General features: G+C 39.3%; 1 protein-coding gene across 1 annotated transcript in view; it reads right to left on the reverse strand.

Moving 5' to 3' along the window:
* LOC309890403 (histone-arginine methyltransferase CARM1-like) overlaps positions 1-19,294 on the reverse strand; it is a gene marked incomplete at both ends in the record, with an annotated part of 67,693 nt that overhangs the window by 7,006 nt on the left and 41,393 nt on the right. Inside the window, 3 exons of the mRNA XM_082784223.1 lie at positions 54-135; positions 3,297-3,387; positions 9,615-9,792. Of these exons, the coding sequence (XP_082640349.1) occupies positions 54-135; positions 3,297-3,387; positions 9,615-9,792 (351 nt within the window). The remainder of the gene's footprint in view (positions 1-53; positions 136-3,296; positions 3,388-9,614; positions 9,793-19,294) is intronic.

Raw genomic sequence — 19,294 nt, forward strand, 5'->3', positions numbered from 1 at the left:
AGGAATAAGAGAGGGGAAAATGTAAGAAGTAACCCCCAGACAAACAAACCTACCACAATAGGTTGTCTGAAATACTCTTCCACAGCTGCACTGCGTAGACTGGACAAATTGATCCCATAAAAGCACTCTTGGTACCTAGAAACAGTAACACATTTTAAAATTTTTAGTGGAAAAATGTTTTTTTGGGCTCCAACCAGACCCAGGAAGAGTAACTGTAAACAGCAGGTGAACTACAGCTGGCCACATCTTTCCCTTTTTCCATTTTGCCGAGACAAAATAGCAGCCCTCCTCAGTTTATTTTCCCTATGATACAGGCCTTCTAGCCAGCACAGTTAGGTGACCTGACCCCCTCAAGTGGACATTATGTAGACATTTCACACTTCATTACTGAAAAACAAACAAACAAAAACAAAAACAGAAACAAAAACAAAACAAAAAACAACAACAACAACAACAAAAAAGACCCCCCCCCCCCCATGGAAACAAAAGAAAAGGAATTAGACTGTCAGTTAGGCAGTCTTAAACTACTTTTGCAAACTTGATCTATTCCAGAAATGGGGGTGGACCTCATGCAGATAAAAGTGGTGCTCAGTTTGCCTATATTACAGGTCCAGTCCCTTTTACTGATATAAGAGGGGAAAATAAAGACCATCTGATACCAACTGAAAAGAGGAAACAAACAAACAAAATCCTATTTTTATCTTACAAATTTTTGCAAACGTTCATTTAATGTACATACAGGCTACTCCCAGTGTGAACTTTGAAATTAAAATGTACGTGTCTGCAGAAATCATACCAGACCCTGGGTCTAATCAACTCACTGAAAATTTTAACAGGTATCTTTAACCCCAGATAACATAAACAAAATGGGATAGAAAGGGGAAACAGCAAGAGAGCTCAATTTCTTGTGATGGAAGTGTCATAAAACTATGGCAAACCTTCTTCCGAGTCTTCGGAAACACATAAAAGGGAAACCTTGAAAGTCTGTTCTCATGGTTAAAACATCATACAATTCCTAAGCTATCATCACTTTTTCAAAGTGGATGAGGAAGTCTACACTAATCTGGCAACACCCATTTAACACTGATAAATTCTACATTCTGTGCTAATTGCATAAATGGGAAATGCTTAGGTAACTACAGCTGATAAAGTATCTTTAAGGAAGGAACTCAAATAAGCACAACAGCAGAAATCACCTGACACCAACTGCAAGTGATCTTTTATCCATATGTTTGCTGCACTTTGTAATTGAGTTGCATATTTATTACTGATGAAAACCAGACAAAATGCATGTTATTTTTAACCCCTTTTATATTTATGCTTTGTATCTTTCTATCTTGGCAAGATTTTTCATAACAAAAATAGCAGTCTGCTCTTCTGTGGTAGACTATATACATGTATTATAACACTTCTAAGAATGATTAGTGGTAAATACAAATTAAAACACAACTCTGAAGGACAACAGTAAGCCAACCTACAGGCCTGAAGAGGAACAACCTACTTACGTCATAATTTTTATTACAATAATTGCAATAATTCTAAGAGTATGAGAAATATGTAACCTTTCCTTTGTACAGTAAACAGGCTAAGCTATCTGCTGCACCTAGCATTAAATCACACACTATGATTTTTCAGTATTATTTTGAAGATTTTTCCAAGGTCCTGGTGCCTTTACCACAGGCAATTTCAAACTGCAAATCCAGATATTTCTTTCAGTCTTTTGGCAACTATTATCATCCAGTTGGTCCCAAAAATGCATCCAGTCTTTAAGACACAGGGATATGCAGTTAGCTATATAAGAAATCATTTGTTAGACAAAAATACATCTTCTGTTCCAGGTAATAAAACTGGACAATGAATTGAGGCTGTATTTTGAAGACTGGAGTTCACAGCTTACAAAACTTCCAGGCTGTCAACAACTGGTTCCTGACAGTACACTTCAAACACCCAAGAAAGCCCAGAAAGTGCTGTCTGAAGTAGGACTTTTATAGTTTGGGATCTAGCAACATTCCCAGTCTTTTTAATATTAAGAACATGAATGTCCTAAAGTGGTGCTGAAGCAGAACTGCTGCACTCTTACTCAAAAAATGTTGATCCCACATTTGCTTGAAGACATTAGAAGCACTAATATTTTGGTCTGTAGAGCACTCACTGGGCATATATCCATCCAAAACTATAACCATATGGGATGACAGAAGGATAGATAGAAGGACTGATAATGTAGTCCTCTGCATAGAGAACATTTCAAGACAGCTATAAATTATATTATGAGTGCACAAACTAGGAATATATCAAACAGAACCTGATATAAAAGGCGTATCACTACAGGTAATTGTGTCACACTTCTGTGATTAATTTGGTTGATCCATTCTCATCAAAAATCAAATGGAGGTAATGCAAAGATCTATCAAAAATGAGAGACATCCTTCTGCAAAGATGGGTGAAGGAGAGACTGCAATACTTTGTGATTTAGATACCAACCTGAATGCTCTCACAATTATGAAGTATTACTACAGCTTGTGATAATAATGATAAAAACATTGTTGGTGTGAAGAGAAAGTAGTTACTAGGGAAGACTTGAGTGATCCGTTTTCCCCCTTTCTCAGAAAGTCTTGCAGTAGTTGACAGATAATTCATCTGATTAAATGCAGAATACTGGAGATGCTTAGAAGGCAACTGGAGTTTTGCTGAAATGTTATTATTTTCCTCATAAGAATATCACTGCTAATGTTTTCCCCTATATACGGCATAGTGACAGCTCAACAGTGGAGAGTTGCAGTGGGACATTTCAAGGGAAAAAAGAGTGCAACTGCTTGTTGAAGCTGAAAGAAAAATTCAGGTGGACAAAGTAACTACCAAACTGGAAATTGCTCAGGACACAGGAGTTAATATTTGTTCTCTGTGATGACACCCAAGGAGTTGTTGCCATGCTCAAACAGCTGAGATTTGAAGAAATAAAATAATCACCATCTACAGCATACTCTACTCTGGTATAGCAAAGGAAATACCAACAACTGATTTACAGACAACTGTTTCTCACAATAGATGCTCCATAGAGTTAATTTCTTTTTCAAGAAGAGACTCAGACAGCTCTAGCACTTTCTGAAAGATCTCCCAGGTTTGCACAATAAACAGTATGGCTCTACTTCAGAGAAGTAATGAAGGAAAATATAAAAGTATTCTCTTCCAATACTGACAGATACTATGCACCCCTTTAGGCTGAATCAAATAACTGATTGATTTTTTAACCTCTACTGAACCCTGGGTGATAAACAAAAAACATAAATAACCATTACCAAAAATTGGCTCTGGAGTAGTGTTCTGTGTACAGCTGCTCATCAGAAAAAGGAGCCAAATGAATTTCACTAAACGTTGGAAACATCATTCCTAGTAAACAAAAGACAAAATAAAGTAGCAAGGCATACTCCCACAGGCAACTCTATAGGAATGTCTTAACTACTTAAAACCACCAGTTCAAATATCTTAACATTTAGTTTTATTAGTATAGGGATTACTGATGTATGAATATGTTCAAGCATCAAGTAAAACAAACAAACAAACAAACAAACATACAATACTTCATAAAGTCTTCATAATTTATGGTCCTATATTAATTATTTGAATATTTTAACTCCCTTCAAATGAAGTAAAATGCTAGCTATTAAATAGTTTCTCAATGTTCTCTAGAGGAATTATAGTGGCTTTTTTTGCTTACTCAATAGATACAATATTTGTGTGAGGGACTTTCATTATAGTTCAGACCTGATCTCAAATTAAACTGAGGATGGTGGTTCATCTGGCTTGGAGGCATCATCAAGGTTGTTGGCCTACGCTCTGCCTCAAAACAGCTTACACAAAGAAAAACAGATAGGTCATTATCATAGCAGACTCCCTCCCAAAGAAAACAAGAAGCCTAACACGCAGACCCGACCCACTTCATAGCTAAGTCTGCTGCCTCCATGGGGCCTGGGTTAGATGTGTGAAGAGAAGCCTTCCTACCCTGTTGCTACCCTCAGATTATTATCCATTATTGATTTTTCAGATAGACAGCAATGAAATTCCAAAAAGTCCAAGGGCAATCAAGAGAGACTTCAGGGCCTTGGTACAACTGGTTAAGGGATCAGGAGCACAAGTAGTGTTCCCCTCTAGCCCTCCAGTTGCAGGGAATGAGGAGGGGAGAAAGAGAAAGACCCACCAGATGAATACGTGGCTCCAAGCCTGGTGACACCAGCAGATCTTTGTTTTTTTTGATCATGTTTCACACAATAGCAGCCCTACTTGTAACAGACAGGGTATACCCATCTCAAAGAGGGAAAAGGAGTTAGCAGGGCTCACTGAAAACTTTAAACTAGATTTGAAGGGGAAAATGTGGGGCCAGAGGCATATGCTAACTTGGACAGCCACCAAAGTCTTATCGCTTTGGTAGGCAGAAAGCCCTGGGAACATGGCAATTAGGAGAAACTTGTGAAAGCACCGAAAGACTGTTTTTGTAATGTAAGTGCTACCATGAGATTGCTTAACCTTTGGCAGTGAGAAAGTAACTGAGGGCACATAGGCTATATTCTGTTGCTAGGAGGTTTCCATGGTATTGTGCTATCTCCGGACGGATATAAAAGAGCAGAGGTAGAGACAATAAAAAAAAATCTTTTCCTTTGCTTGAAACGTGCATCAGAGTCTGTGCATTCATTGCCACAGGGAAAGGGATAAAAACAGGCTCACTAAATATAAGCCTGGGAGCAGTATGCCAATGGTTGTGGGACGGTTTGCTAGCAAGGTCCTCCTGTCTGCCATCCCAGTGAAAGTAGGTGATGGAGAAACATGTTACAGCAAAGACAAGAGGATATTGATGGGTTAGAAATCACAGATGTGCCTAAGAATGGTCACATAGGAATTAGGGTTTCTACCCCCAAAAAGTTGATGGGATCATTAGCCAAACTGAAGTGCAAACCAATGCATGCAGTGTGGGCAGCAAAAAGGAGGAGCTAGAAGCCATTGCGCAGCAGGAAAATTATGACATAGTTACCATCACAGAAACATGGTGGGATGATTTGCACAACTGTAGTGCTGCAATGGATGGCTTTAAACTCTTTGGAAGGGATAGGATAGGAAGGAGAGGTGGTGAGGTAGCCCTGTATGTTAGTAGTATTTTGATTATCTTGAACTTAATAATGGGGACGATAGGGTTGATCCTTTATGTGTAAGAATCAGGGGGAAGCCCAACAAGGCAGATGTCATAGTGGGAGTCTGTTACAGACCACCCAATGAGGATAAACAGGCAGAAAAAATATTCTATAAGTAGCTCAGAGAAAGTCTTATAATAACCAGCCCTCGTTCTTATGGGGGACTTGAACTTACCAGATGTCTTCTGGAAATACAACACAGCAGAAGGGAAACATTCTAGGAGGTTCCTGGAGTATGTGGAAGATAACTACATGACACAAGTGGTGAGTGAGCCAGGTAGGGAAGGAGCCCTGCTAGACCTCTTGCTTGTGAACAGAGAAGGACTTGTGGATGATGTGAAGGCTGCAGGCCATTTTAGTCATGGCAATCACAAATGAATAGAGTTTTCAATTCTTCAAAAAGTAATGAGGGATGTTAGCAGAATTGCCACCTTGGACTTCAAGAGGGCAAACTTTGGCCTGCTTAGGAGAGTGGCTTACAAAGTCCCCTAAGAGGCAGTCCTGAAGGGCAATGGAGTCCAAGAAGTCTGGACACTCTTCCAGAAGAAAATCTTAAAAAGCCCACAAGCAGGCCATTCTCATGTGTCTAAAAGTGAGCTGGTGAGCAAGAAGATTGGCCTGGCTGAACAGAGAGCTTTAGCTAGAACTCAGGAAGAAAAAGAAAGTTTATGACCTTTGGAAGAAGAGGCAATCCACTAACTAGGACTACAAAAATGTCATGAGGCTATGCAGGGAAGAAATTAGAAAGGCCAAAGCCCAGCTGGAAATTAGTATGGCTAATGCCATTAAACACAATAAAAATGATTCTAAAATTACATTAGCAGCCAAGGAGGACTAAGGAGAATCTCCATGCTTTATTGGATGTGGGAGAAAACTCAGTAAGAAAGGATGAGGAAAAGGCTGAGGTATTTAATGCTTTCTTTGCCTCAGTCTTTAGCAGTAAAGTACTCCATGTACTAAGCCCCCTGAGCTGAAAGATAGGGACAGGTAGCAGAGTGAAGCCCCCATGATCCAAGAGGAAATTATTGGTGACCTGCTAAACCAATTAGGTGCACACAAGTCTATGGGACCAGATGGGATCCACCCAAGGGTACTGAGGGAGCTGGCAGAAGTGTTCACCTAGCCACTTTCCATCATTTATCATCAGTCCTGGCTATCCAGAGAAGTCCCAGCTGACTGGAGGCTAGTAAGTGTGATGCCCATCCACAAAAAGGGCTGGAAGGAGGACCGAGGGAGCTACAGGCCTGTCAGTCTGACTTTTATGCTGGGGAAGGTTATGGAGCAGATCATCCTGAGTGCCATCAAATGGCACGTACAGGACAACCACATGATTGGGCCCAGTCAGCATGGATTTATGAATGTCAGGTCCTGCTTGACTAACCTTGTCTCCCTCTATGACAAAGTAACACACTCAGTGGACGAGGGAAAGGCTGTGGATGTTGTCTACCTAGACTTTAGTAGAGATTTTGACACTGTTTTTCTTAGCATTCTCCTGGAGAAACTGGCTGCTTTTGGCTTGGATGGGTGTATGCTTTGCTGGGTAAAGAACTGGCTGGGTGGCCAGGCCCAAAGAGTTGTGGTGAATGGAGTTAAATACAGTTGGAGGCCAGTCACTAGTGGTGTGCCATAGGGCTGAGTGCTGAGGCCAGTTCTCTTTAAAATCTTTACCAATGATCTGGACGAGGGGATCAAGTGCACCCTCAGTAAGTTTGCAGACAAGTAGGGCGTAGTGTTGATCTGGTTGAGGGTAGGAAGGCTCTACACAGGGGTCTGGTTAGGCTGGATCAATGAGCTAAGGCCAACTCTATGAAGTTCAACAAGGCCAAGTGACAGGTCCTGCAGCTGTAACACAACTCCATCCACACTATAGGGTGGGGGAAGAGTGGCTAGAAAGCTTCCTAGAGGAAAGGGACCTAAGGGTATTGGTCAATAGCTGTCTGAATATGAGCCAGCAGTATGCTTAGGTGGCCAAGAAGGCTAACAGCATCCTGGCTTGTACAAGGAATAGAGTAGCCAGCATGACCAGGGAACTGAATGTCCCCCTGTACTCAGCTCTAGTGAGACAACACCTCAGGTTCTGTATACTATTTTGGTCCCCTCAATATAGAAAGCTTTGGACATACTGGAGCATGCTGGAGCATGTCCAAAGATTGGTAACGGATGTGGTGAAGAGTCTGGAACACAAGTCATATGAGAATTGCTGAGGGAACTGGGGTTGTTTAGCCTAGCAAAATACACGTCAGGGGAGACCTTATCACTCTCTACAACTAACTCAAAGGAGGTTTTAGTGAGATGGCGGTTGGTCTCTCCTCCATCTCCTCACATGTCCTCCATCTCCTCACAACAAGTGATAGTACAAGAGGAAAAGGCCTCAAGTTGTGCCAGGCGAGGCTTAGGCTGAATATTAGGAAGAATTTCTTAATTAAAAGGGTTGTGAACATTGGAACACGCTGCCCAGGGCAGTGGTTGAGTCACTGGAGGTTTTTAAATCACATGCAGATGCGTTGCTTTGGGACCTGGTTTAGTGGTAGACTAGGCAATGCTAGGTTAACAGTTAAAGTTGATGATCTTAGAGCTCTTTTTCATCCTAAATGATTCCATGATCCTATTCTATGATTCTAAATTGCTGGGTATGCTTTTTGTTGAGATCAGAACTGCTGTTAATGACTGAGATGGTCATGTATATATCACTCTTAAGCCTTTATCCAGGAAACTGATAGCACTTAGGAATAAATATTATACATAAATAAAAGTCCTACTATCATAAAAAGATATTATTTTTTTTCTTTTTTCCCTCCATAATGAAATTGAGGAATGGAGAATTTTATTTACAGTGTGGCAAATTATTTACAGAGCAGGGAGTTAAATCCTGATCTATCTTTTTGCAAGAATTCATTTTTATTAGGAACTCAAACTCAAATGGCTCAGAAAACCACAGGAACTATTTTCCATTATTTTCAGTGGACAGTGATTCAGACCAACTAGCAGCTTTAATAGAAGCCCTTGTATTCTACACTGTATTCTAATCATCTTGTAGCTTCTATAAATGTGGTTGTTTTGAATTACATTTGAACATACTTCATCAGCTGTTTGTTTACCTGGTACAAAACATGATGAATACCTGAAGGGGAGGACAAGTAAAGGATGGTAGGGAAAAAGAAACAGCTTTTCTGTATTCAGTACATACAGGAAGAGACCACAGGAATTCAAATAAAGAACAACACCCACTCACAAAAAAAGATGTGCATTTTAAAACTGGTCATAGGGAGAAAATTAACAAGTTTGCAGATGAAAATGTAGGATAGAAAGTTTACAAACTTAACTGTTTGGAATAACTAAGTATTTGCAACTTAAACAAAATGTCAGGATTTCAGCTCACTTCTTAGACAATCATTAAGTTTAATAATCACTATGTAAGGTGATTCATTCCCACTGTGCAAGAGAGTAACCAGGAAGTTTGTAAAATATGGAAATCATATTCATTCACTCATATTTTTAGCTGAAAATTAGATGCCTACAGATCAATTTTCAGAAGCCTCTTTGGAAACTGAGTCCTAACAATGTATGCAGGAGACTTCAAATCAGTGGCTGACTTTTGAAAAATACTACCTGAATGTGATTTGCAAGTTTGAAACAAGCAAAACCAGTAGCTTTCTGCCTTGATGTACAGATTCACTCCATACTTCACAAATTTCTGATCTAATAATTTTACTTGAGAAAGAAGTCTTTTAAAGAGAGACTTTATAGTTCATTTTCAGCAATTCACACAGATTTCTCATTCAGCAAATGGATGCCCAGATTCACCTCACAAAGAAGATTCGCAAGAGGCCCAGGAACTCATAGATTCCCTTCAAAACTCCTCCAAACACAGGAGAAATGAAATAAAGAGTACCAAATGCTCTGAATCTCTGATATGTCTCTGAAAAGGTAAGATTTGAGTATGAGAATAAGGTATCTGGGAGAAGCCCAGTGAAAGGATTTCAAAACAATTTGAATTTCAGTTTTCCCAAGCAAAATATAATTTTCCACTAAAAAGCTCATCCTATTTGACCATTCTGCTCTCATCCACATTCTTCTGTGTGGCATATGAGGTTATTGTGCCATCATCTATTGTTATATGTTGCAACAAAGATGCAATCATACAATATACAACATCATGTTAAGATTAAAACACAGGAAGAACTTGGCAATGCAACACCAACATACTCAAAAACTATTTCCACTGTGAAACAGCAAGAAGTCACAGCATAGTACAATAGCTGCATCATTATGTTTATTCCCTTGGTCTGTCTAGATGTTGGTGCTAGAGTATACCATAGTATAATACCAAACTATCAATATCCAGGACTAATAATGCAGGTCTTTGATTTCTCTTTCAGAAGCTTTTTATTTTCCTTTCTATATGCAGTGGGGTAACTGTGATGGCACACTCACCATTTGACTTCAGCCATTTCTTAGAATGGAGGTAACTTTCCAACATCCTTTCATTGAACAGCAAATAACCCATTGGTTCAGAAATTACCACATCAACGCTCTCAGGCAGGGAGATCTCCTCAATTTTCCCTGTCAGGATTGTGATCTTGTCAGAAAGGTTGTTACTTCTCACCAACAGCTAAAGAAAAAACAAAAAACAAAAAACAAAAAACACACAGAAAGTGTTGACTCTTTTTACTAACAGACTTCATATCAGAGATTTTTAATTAACATGAAAACCCCTACAGTGTAAAACAGCTACTTAAGCCTGATAATCAGATTAAAACATAAAAGTAGACATTTTTCCTTGCTGCACCAAAATTTCCAAAGATTGGGGCTCACTGGAGCAAACTCAAAGAAACATATCATGCAGGATCAGAAAGCATCATTACAAGAAAAGTCACATAAGAAATAATTGTAATTAAAATCTACAAGAATAAGAGAATTACCAGGAATAATAATAATAAAAAGTGGGTATTTTATGACAATCAGAAGATTGCAAAGAAAGCATTTTCTGACTTCTCCAAGTTGTTAAAGACAAATAAATAAAAAAAAGCAACCACAACTGTTCATGAATAAGTTATTCAGTTATGAAAGAAGAAGAAACTCTATAGCTGAAAAGTTTGAGGTGAGTCATTTCTAAACATAAGTGGAACATAGCTTTACATTTGCATAAATGCATTCAAATAGCTAGTAGTTACAACCAGTGTACTGGAGACTTACTCACTTCTATTTGCATAGTGAACCTCAGAGCAAAACATTTAATGAACAGGAGAGATGGACCTCAAATTTCATGTTCAATATAGCAAGTTATTAAAGAAAAGAATACCTTTTCAAACTCTCTATACATCTACACATTGACATATATCCTACCTAGCTGTGCTGTAATCAGACATACAGAGAAGTAGCTAAACCTGTCAAGTTCAAATTACGAGTAGAATCTGGTTTTGGGGGGGAACAAATGTATACAGAATCACTTACTTTGCACTAATCTACTCTAACAGAGGGAGGTGTCTACGAAGAGACTCTTTAAAATGAAATACCCTTTGCAACAGCACAATAGGAACATAGAAACATTAAGGTTGAAAAAGACCTCCAAGATCATCTGGTCCAACCATGCCTCTACCACCAATATTACCTCTCTAAACCATGTCCCTAAGCACCACATCCAACTTTTCCTTAAACACCCCCATGGACAGTGACTCCACCACTTTCCTGAGCAACACATTCCAATGCCTAGCTATTGATTCATACTGATGTCCAGAGATACCAGGAAAACCAAGCATACACAATTCAGTAAATACTAGAAATCATTTCCTCACAGATGTGCATGCATTGGTATAACTATAACATCAGTACAAGTGCATAATTACTTCAGCAAACCTTTTCCAACACAGTCTGGGCCCTAGGTAACGGCTATGAAACTTATAACTCATTTTAACTAGGGAAAGAAAGACTAATACTGTTATTAGGTACTAAGGGCTACTAAGATGATTAAAGGACTGGAACACCTGTTCTACGAGGACAGGCTGAGAGAACTGGGCCTGTCTAGACTGGAAAAGCGAAGACTGAGGGAAGACCTTATCAATGCATATACATGTAAATATCTGAAGGGAAGTTGTCAAGGGGATGGGGCTGGACCCTTTTCTGCTGTGACCAGTGACAGGACAAGATGCAATGGGCACAAACTGAAGCACAGGAGGTTCTGGTTGAATATGAGAGGGCACTCCTTACTGTGTGGGTGACAGAGCACTGGAACAGGTTGTCCAGGGAGGTTCTGGAGTCTCCTCTGGAGACGTTTAAAACCTGCCTGGATGCCATCCTGCACAGTGTGCATCTTGCTTGATCCTGCTTGGCAGGGTGATTGGACTAGATGATCTTCAGAGGTCCCTTCCAACCTTGGTCATTCTGTGATTCTGTGATTAGCTAAACCAATCATTTTAATGAATAATAAAGTTAATTATTTTCAGCCAAAACACAACACTATATACATGATAATGTGGTAATTAAACTATTGAATAACCCCCCAAAAAAATCCTACACTGACACACTAACAATTAGGCACATTACACTGCTTCTTCTTTTAGTCCCAAGTGTTTTTGTAACCATTCCTTAGAACAGGCTGACAAAAAAATATATTTATTTTAAAATTCTTTAGACTGAAGACTATGCCAGAAAACATGCAATGTGATTTCATTTTGGAAATGTAATTACCTTTTTACTCACAGGTGAATTCTTCATCTAAGAACAGCTTGGCAGCAGCATGGATGAATAAAGGAAAGAAGCCTAAATCATTTCAGACCATCATAGACTGTCATAGATACCTCACAGTTGGCTAGAGGGCAGCAGAATATTGCAATACCTCTCATATGTGGTGGAGATACTTAAGTTGTGAAAATTTTTACTTTTACTGGAAATAAGGCAGAGAGACAAGTAGAATAGAAAAGGCTTTTCATTGCTATTCCATGTTATTATTATTATTATACAACTTAAAAAAAAATCGCCACTGTTTATTTGTTTTCCTACCCTCATATACAGCAAAGACAAACAAAATACCAAGAAATATTGTCAGTACTAATTCTGTCCTTCAGAGTGGAGCTACATCTTGGGAAAGCTAAAGCTCTCTGTGCATTCAGTCTTCCAAAGCTTAACAGAGGCAAAAATTGCATTATTTACAATGAGTTTAAATGCTGTAGGAAGGTTTTGCCTAGAGAGTCTCAGGGAACAGAAACCTCTTCTTGTCACAGAACATTCTTCTCCATGTCCTACCAAACATGCTCTGACAGTGCTCTGAAGAAGCAAAGCAATCCTGCATCTGACAAATCCTAGTCTGTGTACCTTGACTTTCAGGATGCCAGTGAATACAAGTTTAAGTATTCTTTACAAGCGTATCCAAGAGAGACTAGAAAGCTAGTTTTTCATTGTTTCCAACATTTGTTGCATTTAATTACTATTTTTTTTTGTTTAAAAAACAGATTATTTTTCTGAAACTGGAATTTATCATGCATTGATGAACTATGAGTAGTAGCTCATTATCACAGAAACAGAAGCAAAAATCAATTAATTGGCATTAAGTAGTTCAGAGCTACAGTTTGCCACAAATATCTCTTTTTCCACATGATGAAGATTCTACAGAGGTTATTATAAATAATTTAAAACAGATATACAACAGAAGCGCATTATAGGGAAAGTACAGAAAACAGTGTTAATTTCTAATCCCACACACTATTAGTCCAAATCAGATTAAACAAATAAAAGGCTACAATGAGCATCTATAAACTAATGCTTTGTTCTAGCAACTCCGACCTTGTTTGAACTGACCTTACTTTTCACAGAATTATTAATATTATATTAACACAATCTCTGCAGCACCTTCATGAATTGAAAGTTTTAAACATGAAAAGTTATTTCTGCCATCACCAGTATGACTTGCTCAGGCAGGAATATCAGCTATGCCTTTTAAACACATCTATCTTTCATCTCTTATACTGAACCCCATAGCACATATCTCCGCAGAAAGGAATCATAGAATCATAGAATATCCTGAGTTGGAAGGGACCCTAAAGGATCATTGAGTCCAACTCCTGGCACCACACAGGTCTACCCAAAAATTCAGACCATGTGACTAAGTGCACAGTCCAAATGCTACTTAAATTCAGACAGGCTTGGTGAAGTGACTACTTCGCTGGGGAGCCTGTTTAAGTGTGCGACAACCCTCTTGCTGAAGAACCTCTTCCTGATGTCTAGCCTAAACTTCCCCTGCCTCAGCTTGACACCATTCCCCAGGGTCCTATCACTGGTGACTAAAGAGAATAGACCGGTGACTGCCCCTCCACTCCCTTTTGTGAGAAAGCTGTGATGAGGTCTCCCCTCAGTTTCCTCTTTTCCAGGCTAAACAGGCCAAGTGACCTCAGGCACTCCTCATATGTCTTCCCCTCTAGGCCCTTCATCTTCATTGCCTTCCTCTGGACACTCCCCAACAGTTTAATGTCCTTTTTGTACTGTGGTGCCCAGAACTGCACACAGTACTCGAGGTGAGGCCGCACAGCGCAGAGCAGAGCCGAACAATCACCTCCCTCGAACAACTAGCAATGCCGTGCTTGATGCACCCCGGGATACAGTTGGCCCTCCTGACTGTTGGGCACACCGCTGGCTCATATTCAACCTGTTGTCAACCATAACCCCCAGATCCCTCTCTGCAGGGCTGCTCTCCAGCATCTTGTCACCCAGTCTGTATGTAAAGCCAGGGTTGCCCCGTCCCAGGTGCAGGACCCAGCACTTGCCTTTGTTAAACTTCATGCAGTTGGTGATCGCCCAGCTCTCCATCCCCTCCAGGTCTCTCTGCAAGGCCTTTCCACCCTCAAAAGAGCCCACAACTTCTCCAAGTTTGGTGTCATCAGCAAATTTGCTCAGAACACCTTCTAGTCCTACATCCAAATCGTTTATAAAAACATTGAAGAAGACTGGCCCTAAAATGGAGCCTTGAGGGACTCCACTGGTGACCATCTGCCAGCCAGATGTGGCCCCATTAACCACAACCCTTTGAGCCCTGCCTGTCAGCCAATTGCTCATCCATCATATGATGTTTTTGTTTAGTTGTATGCTGGACATTTTGTCCAGTAGGATCCTATGGGAAACTGTGTCAAAAGCTTTGCTGAAGTCCAAAAAGACCACAACTGGTTTCCCTTGATCAACTAGATGGGTGATTTTATCATAAAAGGAAATCAAATTTGTTAGGCAAGACCTACCCCTTGTGAACCCATGTTGGCTGGGACCAATGACAGCATTGTCCCCCAGGTGCGCTTCAATAACTTCAAGGATTATCTTCTCCATAATTTTACCAGGCACTGACGTGAGACTGACAGGCCAGTAATTGCTGGCGTCTTCTTTCTTGCCCTTCTTGAAAATTGGTACAACATTTGCCAGCTTCCAGTCTACTGGGACCTCTCCAGATTCCCAAGATCTTTGAAAAATAGTTGAGAGAGGACCTGCGGTGATGTCAGCCATCTCTCTAGGTACCCTGGGATGAATCCCATGTAACTCATGAACTTGTATAGATCCAGATGGAGCAGCAAATTCCGCACACGTTCAGGGTCAGTTGGGAGTTTATCATTCCCACCATCGTGGTCCTCCAGCTCAGGGCACCCTGAGTCCTGAAGTCCATCATCAGTGTTTAAGATGGAGGCAAAGAAGGCATTAAACGTCTTTGCTTTGCCTATGTAATTGTGTGTGAGGAGACCTTCCCCACCTTCCCCATCAAGTAGCGGACCTATGTTTTCTTTGGTCTTCCTTTTTCTGTTCACACATCTGAAAAAAAACAACACTTTTTTATTGTCTTCCACAGACCTGGCCAGCTTCAACTCTAATTGGGCTTTAGCCACATGAATTTTCTCCCTACAAATGCGAACAGTGTCCCTGTATTCCTTCCATGTCATCTGACCCTCCTTCCAGGAGTTGTACATTTTCTTTTTTCTCCAGTAGAAGATCCCTGGTCATCAAGGCCGGCCTTCTGCCCCACCTGCTTGCCTTCCAGTATTTTGGAATTGCCTGATCTTGTGCTTCTAGGAGGCAGTGCTTAAAGACTGACCAGCACCGATGGGTGCCAATGCCCTCAAAAGCAGTCTCCCGGGGTACCTTGCTAGCTAGTTCCCTGAGCAGCCTGAGGTCTGCTTTCCCAATACCCAGGGTTGAAGTTTTGGTGGCAGTTTTCCTTCTGTCACCAAAAATTTTAAACTCAACCATGTTATGGGCACTATAACCAAGATGGCTGCCAATTGCCACATCCCCCACAAGACCCTCTCTGTTCTCCAGCAACAGATCTAGGAAAGCACCTTTTCCTAGTTGGCTCTCTTGGCACCAGCACCAAGAAGTTATCATCTAGGTGCTTCAGGAACCTCCTGGACTTGCTCGTGTCAGCCCTGTGGTAATCCCAGGATATGGGAGTACTCATTAACAGCAGGCTCAATGTGAGCCAGCAGTGTGCCCTGATAGCCAGGAGGGCAAACCACATTTTCAGGTGTATTAAACGCAGCATGGTCAGCCAGTCAAAAGAGGTGATTCTCCTGCTGTATTTAGCATTGGTGCAGCCTTACTTCAAATGTTGTGTGCAGTGCGGACCTCTGCAACACAAAAAGGATGTTAAGTTGCTTGAAAGCATTAAAAAAAAAAAAAAAAAAAAAAAAAAAGGCAAAAAAAGCTGTGCTGGATGTATGTGCTGAGCAGAGGCTGAGGGCACTTGGATTGTCTTGTTTGAAGAAAAGGAGGCTGAGAGAGCCTCATTGCTCTCTGCACAAATAAAACTTAGAAATTTCTTCATGGAACAAAAATAAAACTCTGAAAACAACAACAAAAGTCTGACTTCCAAAGGAGCCCCAAAGACAGCAAACAGATCAAAGCATTTCACACAGATATAAAAGCTGATCTGTGCGTGTGCTGCTGTATGAACTCCGCCAAAACAGTAAATAACATAGCAGCATCCTTAATACTGAAACACAAGTAGTCAAATGGCTACTTATCTAATGGTGCAGCTACATACTTTCTAGGGATGCTTAAGAACTACATATTTGAAAATACTGTTGTAATTAATATAATACTAATAATATATAATATAAATACTAATATAATATAAATACTAATAATATTAAATAATAATATATAATATAAAAATATAAATATATAATATAAAATATTGTTGTAATTAAATTTTTTATTGAATGCTGATGAATATAGAGAAAACAGAGTAACTTCTCTGTAAATAGAAGACTCTGAGAAGGAATAAATTTTTTGAGAACATACATGTTAAAAACATGTCTTTGTGTGACACTTCAAAAAACCCAGACAGAAAAATAGAGTTAATTTGATATACACATTCTCTGTGCATTTTTTCAAGAGTTAACTGTAAGACTGACAGATGGCTCACCCAAAATCCTAACCAAAAGTGTGGCAGAGGCTTTAATTGGCTGTGATCATCAGCTGTCATAGACAAGAGCACAGTTAGTCAGCTGCAAAAGAAATTTGACAATTTGTAGAGTTAGTCTATCAGGAACTATTCTAGTACTCTCTGCCTGCTCAGATTTTGCACCTTAGCAGCAGCTGCACTTATCTAAGCATGCAAGTCAGTTCTCTGACCTCTCTTAACAGAGGCAAAAGGAGTAATTACATAATTATATAAGAACTTAAAATATAAGGTCTATATCTTAAAGTTTATCTGAACTGCCAAGTCTATTAAATATTGAGGAAATCTAAGAGTGTCTAAACAAGATGTTTGTTCTCTGTGAATTCCAAAGAATACAAACTTTGTGTTCTGTGATGGAGAAGCCTTCTTATGAAGCTTTGTACTTCCATCACATTGTTTCTGAAGACTATCTCACCAGATTCTCAGCAGCAATTGCTGAGTTTATTTGAAATGGCTATGTATATATATATATACATATATATAAACATACATATATATTTATATATGCATTCAGCTGGACAGCTGAAATACATCTTCCTTGACAGAGAAACTGCTATGCTCTCATTTTTTTACACAGTTGCCCCTTGCAACAGCAGCATCTAGCCAGTGTTTTCTTTTCCTCTTTTCAATGTATATCATCACCATACTATATAAAATCCATCATACAGCATCTGGCATACCAGATAAGATAGCAGGCACCTTACCACATAATTAAATGCAATTAAAGCCTACTAATTTAAAAACAAACAAACAAACAAAACAAACAAACAAAACAAACAAACAAAACAAAAAACACAGAAACAGGTGCAGTTTGTTTGTTTGTTCCACAGAAGACAGCATGGTGCATACAAATATCACCTAAACACTACACAGCAAACAGGTGCAAACATTGTGGTGACTGATACAGAATCTTTGCAAAAGTAGCTGTCCTAAGAGCATGTCAAAATGCCTGTTCAAACTCCTGTATATGTCTTATATGCAGCCTGAATCCACACATAAATGGGCTTTCTCACAGGAGTTGTTGTTCAGTCTGCTCAAGGCTAATTATCTTTAATTAAATCTATTCCCTTGTGTTTGGCTATTTCAACACAATAAATGGCAGTCTTATATATTGCTATGCACAATTTATGTCCTATATCATGGCAGACTGACAAGCATTTCTGGGGCATTTGTAGGGTTATTACTAGAGATTCAATCATACCATATGACTGAATATGCATACATACTCAGCGTTTGTCAGGCTGCGCCAGCACTGCTGCAGCTAGTTCTGGTCTTCACAATTCAAAAAACATGTTGATGGGCTGGAGAGGATCCAAAAGAGGGCCATGAAGATGATCAAATGGTTCAAGAACCTGCCTTGTAAGGAATGACTGAAGGAGTTAGGTCTTTTTGCCCTGAAGAAGTCCCCAGCAGAATACGAATATGTATTCCAGTATGTATTCTAGAGCAGCTACAGAGAGGATGGAGGCTCACTCTTCACAAGGAGCCATATGGAGAAGACAAGAACCAATGAGTGCAAGTTGCACTGGGACAAGTTTTATCTCAATATAAGAAATACTTCTTTATGCTGACAGTAATCAATCAATTATGGGAAGAACCTCCCCAGAGATGTGGTAGAATACCTGTCACTGGAGGATTATATATACATACAAACATAGCAGAGACTCATGTCTGTTTAGCTTTTCTGAACACCATAATGACACCATGGTACAACACAGAAATACAAACATATTGACTTGCAAACCAATGAATTGCAAACCAACGACTGTTGCAGACATGAAGTATTTTTTATTGAATATCTAAAACAAATGAGTGACTAAGCACAGCCGGTATGTTTCCCAATAGAGCAGCTGCTATAATTTTTCCTATTAACATAATTTTCAAATGTTCTGCCACTGCACATCTGTTCACTGTACAGTTTTCAACACTGTCATTTTTTTTTTTAAATATCATTCTTTCAAAATAAACCTCTAACCATAAAGAGGAATCTATGTAATACCAACAACTTTCTCAGTAAGTAGTACTACAACATTAATTTTTACTGCTCAAGTATAATTTCACTTCAGTCAGTAGTTCATTGTACTGGAATACTTGCTTTGTACTAAAACATAAAAAAAATGAAAAAGACTCATTAATCTCATATTCAGATTGCTATATTGTATATATCTGAAACAGATGTTAAATACGATAAATCCGTACAGAAATGAGAGAATAAATCGATGGAAAGTAACATTCATTTTATAATCCAGATACTTGATAAACCATACTAATGAAATCCCATTGTGGAAGATGAGGAAATGACAAATAGTATACTGAATATGCAGTATAGGAATTTAATTGACTGATCCAGCTAAGCATCCTTTTTTGAAAAAAATAAATAAATTCTTAAAATATGCTATGTGTTAATAGGTCATCTGATCTGCAATACAATTCATAAGAGTGAACAAGTTTTCATAAGAAATGATGACCACGGAAATCTATTATACTTCTTATGAAAACTGAATCCCATTTGGGGAAGTAGAAGGAGAAGAAAATAACCAAAAAGCTATGAATTGTCAAACTAAAAATAACACTTTAGCCAGTAGTCCCAAGGATCTACAGCTATATACGGTTCTTCACATCTCTATCAATCCTAGTTTTTATCATTTTAGCATTTTATCCACCCCAGAAGAAAAGCAATTCAGTT

This window comes from Aythya marila (assembly GCF_965140915.1).
Source record: "Aythya marila genome assembly, chromosome: Z".
NCBI classification, from domain to species: domain Eukaryota; kingdom Metazoa; phylum Chordata; class Aves; order Anseriformes; family Anatidae; genus Aythya; species Aythya marila.